The 18,898-nt window shown below is 49.5% G+C and overlaps 2 protein-coding genes across 2 annotated transcripts; both read right to left on the reverse strand.

Annotated features, from left to right (window-relative positions):
* Nucleotides 1-598: 598 nt before the first annotated feature.
* LOC120702837 (cinnamoyl-CoA reductase 1-like) lies at nt 599-3,400 on the reverse strand. Its single transcript, XM_039986797.1, has 4 exons — nt 3,106-3,400; nt 2,815-2,969; nt 1,958-2,502; nt 599-1,044 (listed from the first exon to the last, which is right to left on the reverse strand). The coding sequence occupies exons 1-4, from the start codon at nt 3,251-3,253 to the stop codon at nt 861-863; spliced, it is 1,032 nt and encodes a 343-aa protein (XP_039842731.1). The 5' UTR covers nt 3,254-3,400; the 3' UTR covers nt 599-860.
* A 1,939-nt stretch (nt 3,401-5,339) lies between these two features.
* LOC120702838 (BTB/POZ domain-containing protein NPY1-like) lies at nt 5,340-9,990 on the reverse strand. Its single transcript, XM_039986798.1, has 4 exons — nt 9,645-9,990; nt 8,057-8,126; nt 6,448-7,617; nt 5,340-6,318 (listed from the first exon to the last, which is right to left on the reverse strand). Exons 1-4 carry the CDS (start codon nt 9,704-9,706, stop codon nt 5,713-5,715), a joined length of 1,908 nt encoding a protein of 635 aa, XP_039842732.1. The 5' UTR covers nt 9,707-9,990; the 3' UTR covers nt 5,340-5,712.
* Nucleotides 9,991-18,898: the final 8,908 nt, after the last annotated feature.

Consider the following 18,898-nt stretch of genomic DNA (forward strand, 5'->3'; position numbering starts at 1 on the left):
CAAAGTTGCATTCCAATACAGTCAAAATTTGAAGCAAAAACACGTTTCTGTTTCTCCATGAGTTCAGACCTCAACGGATGTAAATGAATGAAACTCATCTATACAAATTCACGAAATGAAGTGCTTCAGATTCTTCAACAAAACGTAATGATGACCACACATTACAATATATAGTAACATAATTTTCTTCATTGTACAAAGTGTATTATTGTAACCACGGTGAACAAAAGTAATATTGTAACCATATATGATTTTGCCAACTCCGTTAATGTTGAAGAACATATACAAATTCTTATACTCTTGTTCGCTAGATGAAGTAACAATTAAGCGCACAAGTAACATTTTGTATTTAGCACCGTTAACTAAAACTATTTGGACACGAAGAAGAGAAAATTCGACATCTCCATTTGTTTCGCAGAAACAACCCCAGGGGCTCTTTCGCGGGTGACCTCCCGGCCAAATTAAACCCCAACTATGTTCGTTCGCTCATTGCCTCTCCCCGATCCTCCCCCGTCGCCGCCAAATACGCTAGGTGGGCGTAGACCTGAAGAATTGTGGCACACTGAAATCATGGCACCAACCCAATAAGTAGGAGTAGTTGTCACAAACAAATGGCAAAGTTTGGCAAACTGCAGTCAAACAAACATTAATTGGATCATACTGCATGCATGCCATCTTGTTTCATTTGCTTATTTCGAGATCAAATCTAGCTGCAGACGACATAAAAACTAAAACTGCTGCTGCTCAATCTTAAGCACTTCGGTACCTGAAGCCCACCACAACGGAATACATTACATTGACTGCTACATTTTTTTTTATCAAACCGATCGAATCAGCGCCTGAAATGTGTAGCTCAGCGATCAGGGCAGCGACGACGGCGACGGAGTAGCAGTAGCAGGGACTGGGAGGATGCCCTTCTCCTGGAAGCATATGACGGTCTCGTACAGGGCCTGCGCCGCCGGCGTGAACTCCATGCCCAGATCCCTCAGCCGCTGGTTCGATATCTTGTACGGCTGCTTCCTTGGGTTTACCTCGTCAGAGCACCTGCGACGCCCAAAGCAGTAACCAAGCAAGAACAGCAAGTAAGACACTTGTACCAGCTTAGAACTAGTTGGTAGGTGAGATGCTTGCAATACTTTCGACTGTCACGCATCTGAAAAGGGATAGGTAACTTTGTTCTGAAGAATCGTTCAGGAAAAAATTATGAACATATATTTGACCGCAGCATTATTGAAGATCTTGAACTCTTCTTAATCTGTATTTACTCTTGTTTCTAATTTTATGGATTGTACAAATTCGTTTCATGGAGGGAAAAAACGAGACATTACTTGTTTATAACGTGATTGCACAATGGATTGTACTATTTGAAGCATTTCCTTAATTTTAAACTGTGCTGTATAGCGGCATAAAGTTTGTAGAATTACCAAAAGGTCCTGCAATTTCGTGTGTCAGGAAAAAGCCAGATATTTAACCGCAAAAGGAATTCTAAATCCCCTCATTTTGCCTAGAGGATTGATCACGTCGTTGATCGCCCTCAGGTGAACTCCTGGTAAAAGTCTCTACAAGTCTCAGATAAGACTGGTGGGTGCCCATCCGTTGGACTTTCAACACACCAACGTACGAAAGACTCGGCAAAAAGTTTCACCATCGGTGGTTTTGCAGTATGCCCTACGTTACTCCATCGCCATGCCCTACACTTCCATCCTTGACAAACTGACGCACCGGCACTAGCTATCCGAATTCGCAGCCCACAAAATTCAAACAGAATTCGCTCGCACGTGAGCACTATCTACTGACAACTTGACACGTTTTTATCTTTCTACCTCGCATGCAGTTTGAATTCCGAAACGAAAGACAGCGGCATGCGTGCGTTCATGCACTTATTCTCGAAAGCAATCAAGCGTGAGCATCAGCATCGTCCCACTGTGGACACACTTCTAGTTTGCAAACTGCTGACCTTTCCGGGACGGGGTACTCGGGGAAGAACTTGCGGAGGGTCCTGACGACGTCCTCGCGGTGGAGCACGGCGTCGGCGCAGAGGTAGCGGCCGGCGGCGCCGGGCGCCTCGAAGACGCGGACGTGCGCGTCGGCGACGTCGCGGACGTGGACGTACGCCTGCACGGCGTTGGCGAACGTCGCGACGGACCCGTCGAGGTACTTGAGCACGTGCGCGAGGCTGGCGTTCACCGCCGGCTGCAGCGCCGGGCCCTGCACCAGCACGGGGACGACCACCACCAGGTCCACCCCGCGCGCCGCCGCCGCCTCCCACGCCGCCCGCTCCGCCGCCGCCTTCCCGTAGCAGTACCAGTTCCTGGTGCGCCTGCAGAAGTCGAGGTCGCTCCAGCAGGACTCGTCCACGACGGCGTCCGGCGCGCGCCCGGGGTCCATGGCGACGGCGCCGACCGACGACGTGAGCACCACGCGGCGGACCGTGCCGGCCTCCGCCGCCGCCGCCTCGATGACGTGGCGCGTGCCCCGCACCGCCGGCTCCACCATTTGCTCCTGCATGCATGCGCGTGGGGACCACCTCATCACATGACGGGCTGCATGCATGCATGCCACGCGACAAAATTGACGCATGGATTTGGATGAACACGGAACGTACGGTACACGGAAAATTAAAGGCCGCACTAAACTTGGCATTTTAAGGATTTTGTCTCGTAAATAAAATCTTTTTTTTGAAGGGGACGTAAACGAAATCTCTTGGGTTCCTTTGGAGGATTCCGTGTTTAATGGCACTACCAATTACTAGCAGACAGTAACCGTCCCCTATGGGCTGGACGGGCGCCCTGGCGGGCCACGTGACACACGTACCGGATCGTCGGTCACCGGCGACGCGGTGTGGAAGACGCCGTGGCAGCCGGCGACGGCGGCCCGCATGGCGTCGTAGTCGAGCAGGTCGGCGCGGCACAGCGCCAGCCTCTCCGCCGCGCCGGGGAGCGTCCTCAGGTGCGCGTTCTTCGCGTCATCTGTGCCGCCATCGAGTAGGGGGGATCGAAGAAGCCGCCGTCAGTGGCAGCAAATTAAAGCAAATAAATCAGATCAAGCACCGGATTATCACGGAGCCGCCCCTGGCCTGGCGGCGTCCGATCCGCTCGATCGTACCAGGGTTGCGCACGGTGCCCCGGACGGCGTAGCCCCGCTCCAGGAGGAGCTTGACGATCCACGACCCGATGTACCCGCCGGCGCCGGTCACGCACACCGTCTGCCCGCGCCCGGGCGCCGCCGCGCCGCCGCCGTCGACGACCGTCATGCCGATCGATTCGAACGCGCCCGCGGCCGGCCTGTTACTGCGTTGCTGCTACTTACAAGGTGAAAAGAATCCTCCAAGGGGTTGGCACTAGGCTATCTCACTAGATCTCTCGCTCCCCGTCTCTCTCTCTCTCTAGCTCTCTGTGTGTGTGCGTGTGTTTGGTGAGGGATTTATAGGCGGCGCCACGCACTTTTGGGTGTTTCCGCCGGGAGGCTGGAGTTGGTTGCTCGGAAGCAGACTGGCCATCTAGCGTGACAGGGTCCGGCCGGGACCTCTCCCTGGACTCGCCACCCCGCCGGCCTGTCTCCGGTGCCGTTCGTCGTGTCATTGACACGGTCCGGTCCGGTCGGGTCGGGTCGGCACACGGCACACTTCTCACTAGTCACCACCCCGGCCATCCGGAGACGCAGCGATGACGGGCACTTGCTTTCTTTTTTCGCTACCGTGCCTGAACATGTTTTTTATTAAGAGGGACGGCCACTTGCCGCCATTGCCAATCGACATCGCGCATGTTTTAGGTGGCCGATGCACGCGGCATGCGTGCAGCTAGAGCGTAGAGGAGGCCTAGAGCTAGTTTTGGTGCGCTCACAGGGACGTTTAATTAATTTTCTGGCCTTTGGCGAGATATAGTAGACTTGTTTGCAAAGCAAAGTGCCATGAGAATGAGATGATAGAACGCGCCATCTGCCTGTCTAAGTAATAACTCGCAGCATCTCCTGGACGATTCCTTCGTTGTTCTTGCTTTACATACCGTGATCAATGGTGCATGTGTAAGAACGCCGTGCGATGATGATTCTCCATGATCCGGCGATGTCGGTGCCGTGCGATGATTCTCCGTACTCGATCATGCTTTTTTTCGAATCGGCTGAGCATGCCTAGGCGATTTCGTGCTGCTGCTAAGCATCCCCAAGTGCTAGCATGACGTGGTGTAAAGTTGCTCCTAAAGGGCTAAAACTTAGTGAAGGAAACGTGATGCAAATTAAGCAAGCCAGCACCAGCGGCTCTGATCCGCCGTGAGCAACGTTTGTGTGTTAGCTCGTGAGAAAGGGAGCTTTCTGAAAGAAGATGCTCCTTATTTTCTGGGATTTAGGATCGTTGCTTGCATAAAAATAAGCTAATATTTTTATGCAGTCTTTATTATATATCTCTACCCACGGTGTGTATTTATTAGATGTATAGAAAAAAGTTATATATTTGGAGAAAAAAATATAAATAATGTTAATTTGAGATGGAGGAAGTACATGATACTATGCATGTATACCCGGCCGGCGGTTTTTTTTTTACTTAAGACAGCTATACAGTTTATAATTTTGTAATGGCTTCAGTTTTTGGCGTACGTGCAGGAGTACCACACCTCTTGTATTTACGACGGTGATCATGGTAGTTTTTTTTTTATGGAGTGATCATGGTAGTTTTTGGGTCCAGAAAATAAGAGAGCACCCTCCCTCGGATCGAGACGATCCCTCCCGCCTACCGCCTGTTCCGTCACCGCGAGCCGATCGAGACGTCACCCGGCGCCCTCGGATGGTTGAGGGCACCGCCGGGCACGGGGCAGCCAACCACCGCGCGCGCCACCAACCCCCGCGTCGCCGTCGGCCGCCGGGCCGGCACGAGGACGCTTTTCTTTGCGGAGCCCGGCGTCCCCGCCGCCGTCGGACAGCTCCCTGACCCCGTCCCGTCGCCGGAGGAGACACGGACGGAGCTTCCCTGCTGCACCGTGCCGACCTCGATTGGATGGGCCGCATCCGCGACGGCACGGCGGCCTTCGGCTACGGAAAAGGCCGCCCCGTCGTAGATGGGCCACGGTGCGTGAGGTCGTCGCGCATGATGCTGCGCCCGCGCCCCATCCCGCGCCGGCTACTCGGCTAGGAGGGACCGACGCTGCCGCCGTCCCGCGCCCTGCCGATCGCTCAGGAGGCGCCCGCCGACGCTGCGGCCGTGGCAGCGCATGCCTTGCCGCCGCAGCTCACGGCACGGGACGAGCCGTTCCCAATCCGCAAGGAATCGCTGCAGCTGCCTGCCGCCGTGTGACGGACTAATCGATCCCGCAGAAATCCATCCGAGTGCAGCATGGACGACGCAGGGCTGATACGATAGCCGGGAAGGTTCACACTCAACTAATCTTCAAGTTCAGTACACGGCTTAGTCTGACTCTGATCGCTAGCTTCATGACAAAGAGCGATAGCCGTGGAGCAGATCAGAGCCACCAAAAGGACCGCCCCGGATCGCCGAGTCTGTTACAGAAAGCAGGGATCGCCCCAAGATCAGAGCAGTTGGAAACGTGGGACTGACTGAACAAGGATTTCTAGCTGCGTGCGGCGTGCCACACTACAGCACACGGATCAACACGGCCTCTGAAAGTTAGCAGCAGTTTTGATGATCCTTCACGTCTGATTTGGACCAGGCTCCTCATCCTTCCTCTGTACAGCCTCCGCCGCCAGCCGGCCGGCCCGGCCGGTCTACGAGACCGAGTACCGCCGGTTCCTCGACGACGAGCTGGACGACTTGGACTCGGGCGGCTTGGCCGACGACCGCGGGCTCTGCGAGCTCCCGGACGTGTCCGACGACCCCTTGCCGCCGGCGGGCCCCTCCCCGGGGAGCCTCGCGCCGCCGACCCACAGCTTGTCGAAGATCCTCCGCGACCGCGACGACAGCGACAGCCGGCTGCTCTGGTTGGCCACGCTGCTGCTCCGCGCCACCAGGCGCCGGCCGTCGTCGCCCGCGCCGTGGTCGGCCGCCGCCAGCTTCAGGCTCCCCAGCTGCTTCTTCAGCGCGCCGGGCGTCGGGGGCTCCTGCGGCGCGCGCCCGTCCTTCCAGTCGTCGTCCTCCTCTTCCTCCGCCAGGCGCGCCATGCACCGCGCCATGCTGCCGTTGGCCCCCCCTGGAGCGGCGGCCGAGGCGGCTCCCGCGGCACGGAGCTGCTCGAAGAAGAGGACCTGGACCACCACGCGGAGCGGGAGCCGGTCGTTCTGCGCCGCGTGGATACATGCCCCCTTGGAGAGCTTCTTCACGTCCATCAGGCTGCAGATCTTCCTCTTCTCCGTCTTGGGTAGGCCGGGATGCAGCTGAACATCAGAAAGCATACGACTTTACTTGTGTCAATTCTCATCTCAAATAAAGCGGCAAAAGCAAAATGAACGTCAGACGAAGAAATATGATAATCCCGAATGAGCTGATCTTGTTCTGAATCGTACCTTCAGAAATACGTCGATGGCGGTGTATAATCCATCGTGTGCTGTTCTGGCAGATTCAGGCATGGAGGTCGCCAGATCCACGAAGCTTGAAACTGACAGATTTGGATCAGAGGCAATTTCAGCCAAGTACCTGTCGACCAGCTTGCATAATGCTACCAAAGACTCATTGTCCACATTTGTCTCAAACATCACCTGGTCAAGGTTGTTGAGAAAAATCCCATCTTCGGCTACTCCGGCATGCCTCATGTACCTAGTAATGAGTGTCTGAACTAGCTGAATATCGTAAATGGTCTGTGCCGGTGGCTTGGAAGGAATAAGAAGATCATGGACTGAAGCCTTGTGGAGCTGCAAGACTATCCTGTCCATGAGTTCTTCCTTCAGAAGCTCTCCGGCTCCAATCAGGACGGTGGCTTTCAGCAGCTTCAGGAAGAAACGGCATGAAATCCCTGAAGATCCCTTATCCGAAGGCAATAGCCAAACGATGGTTTCAAGCAGATGCCTGTATGATTCAGAGTAGACATCATCCACTAGCGTGTCGCAACATTCAGGAAGCCATCTAGCAGCATATGCCTTGAGTGCTTCTCCAACAACATCGGAGGGGATCCTCCCCCTTGACTTCACTGCAACCATGACACGCCTGTAAAGGTCTACATCCAGTTCGCACAGATCTTCAACCCACCAGTCCTTGGGAACTGCCTGTGAGCTTTTGCGAGCTTCAACTATCTCATCAGAGGATGCAGATTTCCTGTTGTAGGTGTATGACCACATTACATTCGACGGGTTAACAGTAGCTTTGGTAGCAATGGAATCTATGCATCTTCCAACCAACTTCAGCTCCTCTGACCAGGGTAACAGTGCATCGGTGGTCTGGAGCGCTATGATTGAGTCCTTCCAGCTTCTGAAGATGCCGGAATTCAGAAACACCTCCATCTTAAATATCAGATTGCTCTTCTCAACATCCTCGGTCATGCCTAGGTACTCTGCTGCACACCTTGCGGCAACAACATTGTATGCATTGAGGGTTACCACCATGCCATAACAGAACTTTGCGCAGATTTCGAATGTTTTCACTCCACCAGGAATGTCTTGTATGACAATTTCATCAGTGCCGTTCTGACTGGCCTCAATTATCAACCTCTGTAACAAGCTACTCTTGGAAAGAAGAGGGAACTGCAAATACACAGCAACACGACCAAAATTTCAGAGACTAATCGAAATTCTTACAGCAAATTGGCTATATAATTGATCAGTGGACATTGAACAGATTAGACAACTAGACTTTTTTTATTTGCATTGTACATGCATTGCTGTCACCTAGCAGAATAGAAGGTATCCATGGAATTGAAACATGATCTAATGAAACCGTGGGAAAGATTCTGAAAGCAACAAAGATCCAAACTACAACTGGCATTCTGACAAAAGATGTTACTATTGCAGCATCTTCTAGTGTGCTGATAGCTGTACATTGGCAGATCCATTGTTTTATTTAACTCTCAAGTACGACATTTAAAAAAAAAAAGAATCTCATGTACAGGAAGTGCATTAGGGACTACAATCAACAAGGTAACATACTTTTGATCCATAACTTAGTAAAATAGAATGGAATTACCTTGTGCAGATAGAACCTTGCACCGTTGACATCGATGACGATATCTGACGGAAGGTCAGACAGCACATATCTGCATGCGAATATGAGATTGAATTGGTCAGCATAACATAACTGGTAATAGCATTCATAAGAGAATAAAGCGCATGAGAGAAAAATGGCAGAAAAAAAATGCTTGGGCAAGTAATAAGAGTTAGTATTTCCTGCAAATCTATAAGGCTGAAACTAGTGTTCTTGTGACACTAGTCACGCCATGACCACGATGGTTACACAACACAGTTTGCAGGCGTTTATCAGAACGTGCAAAGCAAGTTGTGGGTTAGCGCATAGAAATATCTCCGAGTCAGCACGGCACAACAGGTAAAATGTGGACCGCCTGCATCTGCGAGAAACAGAGACAGTAGTTCAACTAATCATTTTTTTGTAAAAAAAAAAGAATATCTATTTTCCTCTGCATATTCGCGATGAGGTCAAGATATACTCGCATACTGATACACTTCATCAGAATATAAAGGAAAACGTTAAAACAAAAAATGAAGACAAGCCTTTGCAAGTTAGGAATAAGTCCAAGATCTCTTGGCTATGGCCATGTGGTTTGAGACAAAGGGTAAGAACATTCCTTTTTTTTCTGAAAGACAAAGGGGAAGAACATGAATCAAACATGCTCTGGAATCTCGTGGTCCTCATGACAATCAGTAAAAAAATGTAACCTCATGATCCTCATCACACCAACCACAACTGCTGTGCTTTGTTTGTGCAGCCAGGAGGGACTTTTTGGTAAGCAAAAGGCTGGGAGCCATGGTCAAATCAACTGCCGCGCAGGGGAACCACGTAGCTCAAGAGTACTCGAGCACTCGAGCAGCAGCAGCCCCCACCTCGCAAAACAATCACCGCGGAACAGTTTCGATCCGACCATAACCCATGGGGTTAAAAAAAGACACTCTTTTTCTCGACGAATCAAGAACTCACAGGCACGCGCCGAAAGATTCATGCTTGCAGAGCAAGCCTTTTTATTCCGTCAGAGAACGCAGCATTGTTCTGTGGATAAGATAGAAGGGAGTAATATGGATCGAGCAAGAACTCATCTAAGGCGTAGAAAATCGGGAACAAAGCCTGCTACGGCGCTAAACCAACTGACATTGCGGGGGTGTTTAGATTGAGGGACTTCAAAAAAGTCCTAGGGATTTTTTAGTATTTAGAAGTATTAAATAAATATTAATTATAAAACTAACTGCAGAACCCTGGGGCTAAACTGCGAGACGAATCTAATGATGTATCTCAATCTATGATTAGCGAATGGTTACTGTAGCATCACTGTAGCCAATCATCGATTAATTAGGCTCATTAGATTCGTCTCGCGAAAAAGCACTCAGCTGTCAAAAAACATTTATAAACAGATTTTATTTAATAATATAAAATAGTAAGATTCCTTTTGATGTGATAGAGACTTTTGGAAAAAGTCCTGGAGCCAAACAGGCCCTGCGTTGCCCTGGTTCCTAACGAAACAGAGAAGCGAGCTTTTCCTTTCGATCACACCGGCAAAGAAGGGCTTTGCAATGGCGCAGGGTGGTGGCGGAGGGACAAGGCTCACCTGGCGTCGCTGCCGTCGGTCTGGAAGGCGTCCGGCTTGGAGCCGAGCTTCATGAACTTCATGGCGGAAGCGGCAGCGCGACCCTCTTCCTCGCTAGCTGCCGCTCTCCTTGGGTTGGGACGACAGCTTCTCTGCGGCTTCAGCTCAGCGTGACCCTTGCTTACATTTCACGCCTCCTCGCCGCTCTGCTCGGGGAGCAGTGGAGACCAGCCCAGGGCCAGGCGGCCAGCCAGCAGGTCGTAGTCCCAAGAAACACGCACGGGAGCAGAGCAGAGAGGAGAGAGGCGAATGAATTGGAGGGCTTGTTGGTTTGGTGAGAGAGGGGGGTTGCATTTACTTGCCTCTTTACTACTGCTACGCGTGCTCGTCTCTCTCTCGGCTACCTTAACCTGGGTTGTTGCCCTTTGTTTCTCTGTCAGTTGGGAAAAAGTATTTTTCATGGTACTTTCATGTACTTCTGTAGAAAACAGCTTTCCATTTATCTGAATTCTTACTGGATGGATATTTACTTTTTGGCGGTGCCAAGATCTTATCCGGCCAGAAAAGCCGAATGGGTGAAAAGGGGAAAACCATGTGTTGACTATGGTGGCCAATGCTCATGTTTTACACGCCGTTAACTCGCATCACAGGTGAAAGTGTGAGATGATTCAGCTGGTGGTTGTCTTTCAGGAACCGGATTGAAAGCTCAGTGTGATTGGTTTCAGAAACTCCCAAAGGAGTACAAATCTTCGTGTCACGACCTAGTCCAGTTTTCTCACACTGGAGTAGAATTCAACTATTCAAGTATTGACCTGTTGTACAGTTGTTATTTTTTTTGGTAAAATTCCACTTTTCTCCCTTGCGCTTTTAGTATATACAACCGTGCACATCTAATTGTCTGATGAAGTTTTTAACTTTTTCTATCAAGGGAGTATATGGCCCAGTTCCAGGATTTGACCACAGTCAACGCGTCGAATCCACGCAGCCACTGACACCCTGTCCCACCCCGCCGCGGGCACCACCGTCGGCGTCCAGCGCACACACTAGGCCCTAGGATCTGATGCGAGGCGCGCAGCTGTTGCCATCCATGTGGCTGGACAGTGGCCGGTGACCCGTGGAGCACTAGCCTAGACAGTCTGCACTGTAGCCGGGCCGTAGCCCTCCCGGGCCCTGTTTGCGTCGTAGGACAAAAATTTTGATTAATAATTAGGTACTAAATAAAATTAATTTATAAAACTAACTCCACAACCTTACTCTACTTCGCGAGACGAAACTAATGAGGCTTTTGACCACATAATTATAGGACGGTTACTGTAGCATCACGGTAGACAATCATCGATTAATTACTGTCATTAGATTCGTCGTGGAAAGTTACATACATCCGTGAAAACATTTTGCAAATAAACTTCGTTTAGTACTTCATACATGTGAGATTTTTTCTCGAGATTTGTGTCCTATGGTATGATAGGGAAACAAACGGGGCTCCGTTTCATCCCCTGTGCAAGGCTGCGGCCGCTGTGGCAGGCACAGTGGCTGCTGCTGTTAATGCAAACGGGAAAAAGGACCCGGGAAAAGCTGCATGGGCTGCTTGGGAATTGGGAACCGGGCTGGCCCCCGGCGCTGGGTGGAAGCCAGTGGGGGGGCCGGCTGGCCGGCCGGCCGGGGCTGGCCATGGAGGCGGCGGCAACGGCCGTGCTCAGTGGCTGGCTCAGCTCAGCCACAACTCGCAAGAGCCAGACGAAGCATGCTCTGCGTGCATGCATGCAGGGACTGGCTGCCTGGCTGGCCGGGTGGCCGGCTCTCGCTTCATGCCATCCACATCCCGAGCACGAAAACATTCGGCTGGTGTACCATCCTTTAGAGGTAGTTTAGTTAGTGAAAATTTTTGGATCAAAGGTCACATCGATTGTTTGACTAGATGTCGGAAAGGTTTTTCGGTCATTAATTAAAAAACTAATTTCAGAACTCATTTGAAAACCACGAGACGAATCTTTTGAGACTTTTGACCGCGTCATTAGCACATGTGGGTTACTATAGCACTTATGGCTAATCATGTACTGATTAGGCTTAAAAGATTCGTCTCGTCATGTACATCCAAACTGTGTAATTAGTTTTATTATTTAATTACATTTAGTGCTTCATACATGTGTTTAAAGGGGAGGTGAAATTTTTTGGGAACTAAACGGCCCCCTAGTCTACAGTATTTCTTTCTCACATCGTTCTAATAACAGCTTCTAGCCACCAGTCAGGCAATAGTATTTTTCTCTCACACCACTCCAGCTCCAGCCTGCCGAACAGAAGCATTCTGTGGATGGGCCCCTCGTTTTTCCATCTCTTTCTTTTTTTTCCCCTTAACCACCAGAACGAGTACGTACTACTCCTAACTTGTATGTTTTGAATGGTCAGCACCGAGAGCTACTACTTGAAGAGGGAACGGAAGACAAGCTCTAATGGTGTTTCTTTTTTGTATGAAAAAAAAGGGATCTAATGGTGTTTCTCGACCGTGATCTTCGCCACGATGGCAATGCATTGTTGGGAGCAGGGATCCATCACTTCGAGCTAGAAAGCTGAGAGCGTGGAGTTGCGTTGCCTCAGCGACGGTTCCGGAGGAATCATCAGCCGCCGGGGGCGTCCACCAGCAGGCCGGACGGGACTGACGAAAACGAAGTAGAAAGCGGGGTGTCCTCAGGGGCGGAGCTCAGTAGAGGCGAAACTGGGCTCCGGCCCCTGCTTGCCCAAAGGAATTTTTCTAATGTCCCATTAACGTTGCTCTTGGGTCACGTTCCGCCACTGGGTGTCCTCCGCAGTGGGGGGCTCGCCGAATCTCTTTTCGGATCACGCAATCGCCACCAGTAATCATGGAGGCTGTGCAGCAGCCGGGGCAAGGACTCGCGTGATCCATATGTTCATCCACGCCTAGACCTAGGCCCTGTTTATATCTTTAGCTCTTGGGCTAATTTGAGAATTAAATTTTTGTTCTTCAATTAGCTCTATACAGTAAAATTGTGCCTCTAGAGTTGTTTATATCCATTGACTAATTTGAAGACTAAATATATATATCCCATTCATTGGCTATGCATGGGATGAGAAAAAAAAGTAACTCTTCAGTGGGGCCCATGCAAAAATAGCCCCAATAAGCACTTATTGGGGGCTAATTTTTTGAGAGGTGCTAAGGCCATCCCCAGCCCATAGTGTCTATAGGTGGTGTCTAAAGAAAAAAGAGAGTAAGAAACTACTCAGACACTACCTCCTCAATGCATAGTTTTATGATAAATGGAGAAAATAAATCTCATCCAATGTTCCCTCTTTTCTCTCCTTACCTCATCCTATCACTCTTCTACTTTTTTTTGGTTTTTTGTGTAGACATGGTGTCTTGCATGAGAAATTATGTCTATCTTTTCTCTCATTAACTCTCTTGTCATGTCACCAAATTGCTTATGTGTCAGCCTCGCTCTTTAATGCTATGCAAACCATCCTACTAGGAGGGTTGGGGATGGTCTAATTCACTTTAGCCCCAAATAGTTCCATCTGTTTGGATCCATTGGAGGTAAAATGGAGTAAAAATGGAGGTGCTAATTTTTAGCACCAGGTCTCCTACTGTGTGTATGCGTGCATAGAAATGAGGACTACTTTCCTCATGCATGGTCAACAGTTGTCGTGGCGCGTGTTCTATGGATTTGTTTCTATGAATTGAAAAAAAATGTAGATTTCCTAAACATTTCACCATTTTAAATTTATTATTTTTAAGAACAAATACTCTTAGACATCATACAAAGACCTACCTTTTTTAACTTGGACCACAAATATCGAAACTTTTATGTGGATTGAGGACATAAGATTGATAGTACTAGATTCATCATAAAAAAAACTTCCATGACATCCTTTTCCATTTTAAGATATTAATATTTTGAGTCAAAATGTCGCATTGGCATTGCACCCGTATTGCTGTCCAAATGAAGTACTGTAATAGCTAACTCTCGTGTGAAGGAAAATGTACGCGGGGAACAACCATCGCAACAGCGGAAAAAGGGAACACTAAACATTACGGGGCTTGTGATAGCTAGAGCAACTAATCCTTGTAGTTGTGACGATGAGCTAGGCTAATGATTACTGAGCGAATACAAAGGGCGTGTTTAGATGTTTTGAAATTTTTTTTGCGATGGAATCTTACTAATTTAAAGTACTAAATGAAGTCTATTTACAATTTTTTTTGCACAGATGAGTTGTAAATTGCGAGAAGAATCTAATGATGCTAATTAATCCATGATTAATTAATAATTAGCAGATGGTTACTGTAGCATCACTGTTGTAAAAATGGATTAAGTAGGCTCATTAGATTCGTCTCGCGATTTACAGTCCATCCATGAAAAAAAGTTTGTAAATAGACTTCATTTAGTACTCCATACATGTGTCGAAACATTCGATATGACATTTTTTTTTGTTTACGTAGCTTATGCGGTGGGAACTAAACAGTACCAAAACATTCGATTTGGAAGCAAAACAGATCGCGTCAAACACACTGGTTCCACCTACGTACAAGCAGCGGTCATCACCCCTATAGATCTTCGGATCTTCCGCTGCCACAATACCGACAAGCAGCAGCTAGCTTAGCTACCCTAGCATCAAAATACGGCCACCTGGCCCCACACATACCGCCACACATGTACGTACGATTCCTCCTCACAAACTACTCAAGATTGCTTTCTTTTTCTCTCTCTTTTCTTAAAAAAAAATTACTCGACAATTCATTAACCTAGCTATAGCTACCCCTGGCTTCTCCACCAACATGATTAATTAGGCCAATCTCAATGGGAGTGTCATAAGAGTGTCATGATATTAAATTTGCTAACATGTACCAATAGTATGAGGAGAGAGAAAAAAAAGTGTCATGAAATGTGAGAGGAGTGTCATCGTGATGACCCTCCACTGGCACAGTTCTTAAGATTTCAATCTAGATAACTGTGTCGATAACACTCCCACTAAGACTGGCCTTAGCATCCAACGTAGGCACGCCGTGTCGACGATGGCAGCGCGCCCATGTGTTCCTAGCCTTTAACAACTACTGGTTCTAGTGGCTAATCACCAGATAATAGAAGATTAACGCCTAATAGCAGATTAATGCCCGGTTACCTCTAGACTAATCAACCAGTTGGAAGAATCCCCCCCTGGACCACAGCTCCAATGTCCAATGAGAGCCAGCGGCGGCTCGCGATCAAGGCCATCTGATCGCACTCCCCCCCCCTCTGGTTTTACTATTTTTTCAAACGATCCATGATTAGCGGCTGGCCAATGATTGCCGCCGCTGCAGAGGGGAGAGGGGAGGGGACCACCACCGTTCTCTCACTAGTGTGGCGACATGGTCCCTGGCCTCGGCCGTTAAACGGTCAAACGAGGGATTAGCGTCGGGACCACGGGGAGGGGAGGATGCCATGGTGGTGGCAATGGAAGGGCAGAGCTTTTTCTGTCCCCCCGGCCTGCTCTGCTTGCCGGCTCCTCTCTCGCAAAAAGGAGGGTGTGGCAATGTGGCATGTGCCGGAGATCAGAGCTGACCACCGGGGGTGCCGGCCGTGGCCTACCTAGGCGTGCCGGTCGGTTAGTGTGGTCGCCCAATTGTTTATTTTATCTTTCGGAAGGAAAAAACGACTTTATCTAGATTTTATTATTTACTAATAAGTAAAGTTGGAGGAAAGGTGAATGCACATATAGATTTGGAATTGCAACCTCGGAGAAGATTACGCGCTAGTACATTTTACCAGGGGATTTCCGTAGTAGTTTTTTGAGGCCCCATGAAACTTGGCAGGAAAACCAGCATCAAATCTTGGGGAATATTTTCAGGCTCGTTGCCTGCCAGCTCCATGTACTATGTTTTTACCCGTGGGCGTGGCAGGAAAGCTAAGCATCGCAGCATGGGAATATTTTTCAGGTGGCAGCTGAGGTCCACGCACGTATGTTTGTTTTCACCGCACGCATCGGCACTGCACGAGACTACACATTTTTCCAAGTTTTTACAATCTCGACAGGACCGAGAAATTCGGCCCTGCCTGCCACGGTCCAATGTAACACACGCATAGGACACGGACGCCCCCTGCCTCTGCGGCGCCTCGCTCGTCGCCAATACATGTCACCGTGTTCGGCTGGTGGAGGCTGCTCCAGCCCTACAGTATTTCATTCTCACATCGTTCCAGCATCAACCTCTAACCACCGGTCAGGTTTTTCTCTCACACCACTGCAGCTCCAGCCTCCAGTTCCAACCTGCCGAACAAGGTAGGTGATATTCACGCGGCGGAATTACATGCGCGCACCCGCTCGGCCGCCAGGGTCCTGGCCGCGCGCCCCTTTTGAAGCGGCCGCCTCAACACGACCCAGCCGGCCCGCCCGCCACACGCGGTGGCGGCGGCGCGATGCGCTCAGGCGGCCACAGACGACGAGATGCTCGCTCGCCGCCTCGCCACGACAGGCCGGCCGGCGTGGCCTTGCGCCCTTGCCTGCCGCTGCGCCCGCCCGCGTGCATGCATGCACGCGGCATGCCTCTGGGCACCTGCGGCTGCGCAGCCAAACTATTCCGTCGCCTCCTCTTTTTCCTCACTGCGCCACAGGCCACAGCGCCCGCCGGCCAGTGGCACGCGCGCGTACACGAATCTTGGCGGCAGGCAGGGGCGGCAGGCGAGCACCCACCGGCGACCACGGTCTGCTCTGCTGCGTGCCGAGCCGGGCGCTGACGCAGTGACGCTGCTGTGCTGGCTGCCCGGCTGGGCGCGTGATCTTTGACGCCGCGATCGGGCGAGCAGGCAACTTTTGCTGTGACGGCTCGTCCCTCGCTTCCGGCGCTGTCGATTTCTGCTTGGCGGGTGCGCTGCTCTGGCCTCTCGGTCTGGGACACGGTAATAAAGTGAAAAAAAGATAGAGAAAGGGAAAGGGAACAGTGAAGAGTCGGAATGAGAGGACGCGTGCGACGGCACTCGCGTACGTATCTGCGTATGTACTGTAAATGTGTATATACTATATCCCGGGCGAAGCGTGCACTGGCAGAGAGAAAGCGTGCCCTGCCCTCTGTGTGTGCATGTCAGCATGCGTATGTGTATTTTTGTACGGGACAGAATCTCTGCCCTTTGCGTTGCTTGTGTTGTGCCGCTGTGTCACCACTGACCAGCACAGTCACCACGGCGCCACGCCCACCTTTGCCTAGTATCCAGGCCTTGTTTAGTCCCTTTAAAATTCTAAAATTTTAAAAGATTTTCTATCACATCGAATTTTTCAATACATATATGAAGTATCAAATGTAGCTAAACAAAATAACTAATTACACAGTTTATCTGTAATTTGCGAGACGAATTTTTTGAGCCTAGTTAATTTATGATGGGATAATAATTACCAAATACAAACAAAAATGCTACAGTGTTTTACATCCAAAAGTTTTTGCATCTAAACAAAGCCTTAGTGTCCTTTGCATCTTAAGCTGTCACAGCCACTTATTATACTCTGTCATGTGTTCTGATTCTGTCCTAGGGTGTACGAGCAGTCGAGCATGGCCACGAACTTGCATTGACGAAGCCCTTTTGTGGTCTTTGATCTTGTGACGAAGTACAGACGAAGACCTTCAAAGAGCCATTTGGTTTGACCTTGCAGAACCTCTCCGTACTTTGTTTTCGTGTTTTTTTTTCTTTCCATTATGACCCCCGACGATGTTGCAGTCACATACAGCTGTTACGGTAAAAACATACTAGTCTTCTTACACCGTGTTCGGCAGGCTGGAGCTGGAGGCTTGAGCTGGAGTAGTGTGAGAGAAAAACACTATTACCTGGCTGGAGACTGGAGGCTGGAGCTGGAGTAATGTGAGAGATAGTCACTGTAGGGCTGGAGGATCAATCCACCAGCCGAACAGGGTGTTAGTGTAGTGAAAGGGATATACTTTGATCCTCGTGCGTGCCTCCTCTAAATAACAAAATTACTTGAAACGAAACTAGCATGAAACGAAATTGCAGATTGGTAAATAAACGGGAATTGCACCGAGAATCGTTGAGTGCGCGTCACTCCCTGCTATTGGTGCGTACCGCTACGCACTAGGCCTGCCTTTGTTTCCTCCCTTTCTGGGTGCACGATGCAGGGGCTGCCACTCGTGCAAGAGACAAAAAGAGCGCTCTACCTTGGCAACCTATAGCGGACACGGCAGGCCGGCCCGGCTCCTCTTCTCCAAAGCATCACCATCCGCTGTGCTGAACTGCTGACGCTGATGCAGCGGCTGCCAACTTTTGTCACTCGCAAGGAATTCACCAAAAAACTGCCAAACAGCTTTCGATGAAAGCTTTGTTCTTGGGCTTCTCGCTTCCTTTGTTGCTAGTCGGCTTTCAATTCTGCCATGTCCTTTCCTTCCTACTACTATCTTTTATCTTTACATGTATAGTATATCATATATATCACCCTTTCAGAAAGAAAACTCTCTCTCTCTCTCTCTCTCTCTCTCTCTCAATGTTGTGTGTTTGCCTGTGCTAACTTTTGCCTTGCATTTCGACACCATCCAACCCTTTTTGCGGATTTGACCTTATTTTGACGTGTCATCTGGCCAAACGAGAAAAAAGATGGCATTTTGTTCGAGGAGCCCAACGTGCATCTTTATTTAGCTGCCAGGATTGTTGTTTTTTTCTGAGCAAAAGGTCGAGCGATCTTTGCCTGATTCACATCGATCTTTTCGTAAAGGAAAGGTGGTGGAGTGTATGGTTGTGGAGTTATTTTCTCGAGTTTCCATGATCTGGTGCAGGGTGTGGGTACTGTGTGAAGCACGAGTTACACTGTTCGAAAATCGAAATCATGGTTTGAAAAAAGGTAAAAGAGCGCGAGTTACATAATGTAGTGAAAATCAGCTCATGTTTTTCAGTGCGTGATGATGGTGCAAATCCATTGGAAAGCTGGTGGACGAATGCAGTCAAAACCTTGAGAATGACTGCGGCGGTAGGCAAATAATGGAGGGAATTTTTACCCGTCCTGGCAAAAGAAAAAGGAAAACCGGCACGCCAGACCAGTAATGCTTTTGAGTAACTAGCAATGCATGCATCATGGTCAACTAAATACTCCACGATTGGGACGAAATGGCGATACGAAACGATGAGGGCAATGTTTCATGTGGGAATTAAAAGTCCTGAACATTTGGCATGTTTGACTTTTACCTGATTCAACTCCTGAGACAATCAATAACTAAAGAAATGAGAGTTCTTCTCTTCAAGTTTCTAAGGTTTTTTTTCTTCAATCAAGAACATGGTCGAATTTCACCCAGCCCGTTG

Source organism: Panicum virgatum, chromosome 4K (genome assembly GCF_016808335.1).
Source record: "Panicum virgatum strain AP13 chromosome 4K, P.virgatum_v5, whole genome shotgun sequence".
NCBI lineage: Eukaryota > Viridiplantae > Streptophyta > Magnoliopsida > Poales > Poaceae > Panicum > Panicum virgatum.

Coding starts and splice junctions, on each gene's coding strand:
- LOC120702837 (XM_039986797.1), bottom strand. CDS start 3,253: ATGACGGTCGTCGACGGCGGCGGCGCGGCGGCGCCCGGGCGCGGGCAG. Junction 2,970..3,105: donor GGGCACCGTGCGCAACCCTG/GTACGATCGAGC, acceptor ATGGCGGCACAG/ATGACGCGAAGAACGCGCAC. Junction 1,045..1,957: donor GAGTACCCCGTCCCGGAAAG/GTCAGCAGTTTG, acceptor TGGGCGTCGCAG/GTGCTCTGACGAGGTAAACC.
- LOC120702838 (XM_039986798.1), bottom strand. CDS start 9,706: ATGAAGTTCATGAAGCTCGGCTCCAAGCCGGACGCCTTCCAGACCGAC. Junction 8,127..9,644: donor ACCGACGGCAGCGACGCCAG/GTGAGCCTTGTC, acceptor ATTCGCATGCAG/ATATGTGCTGTCTGACCTTC. Junction 6,319..6,447: donor CCATCGACGTATTTCTGAAG/GTACGATTCAGA, acceptor TCTGATGTTCAG/CTGCATCCCGGCCTACCCAA.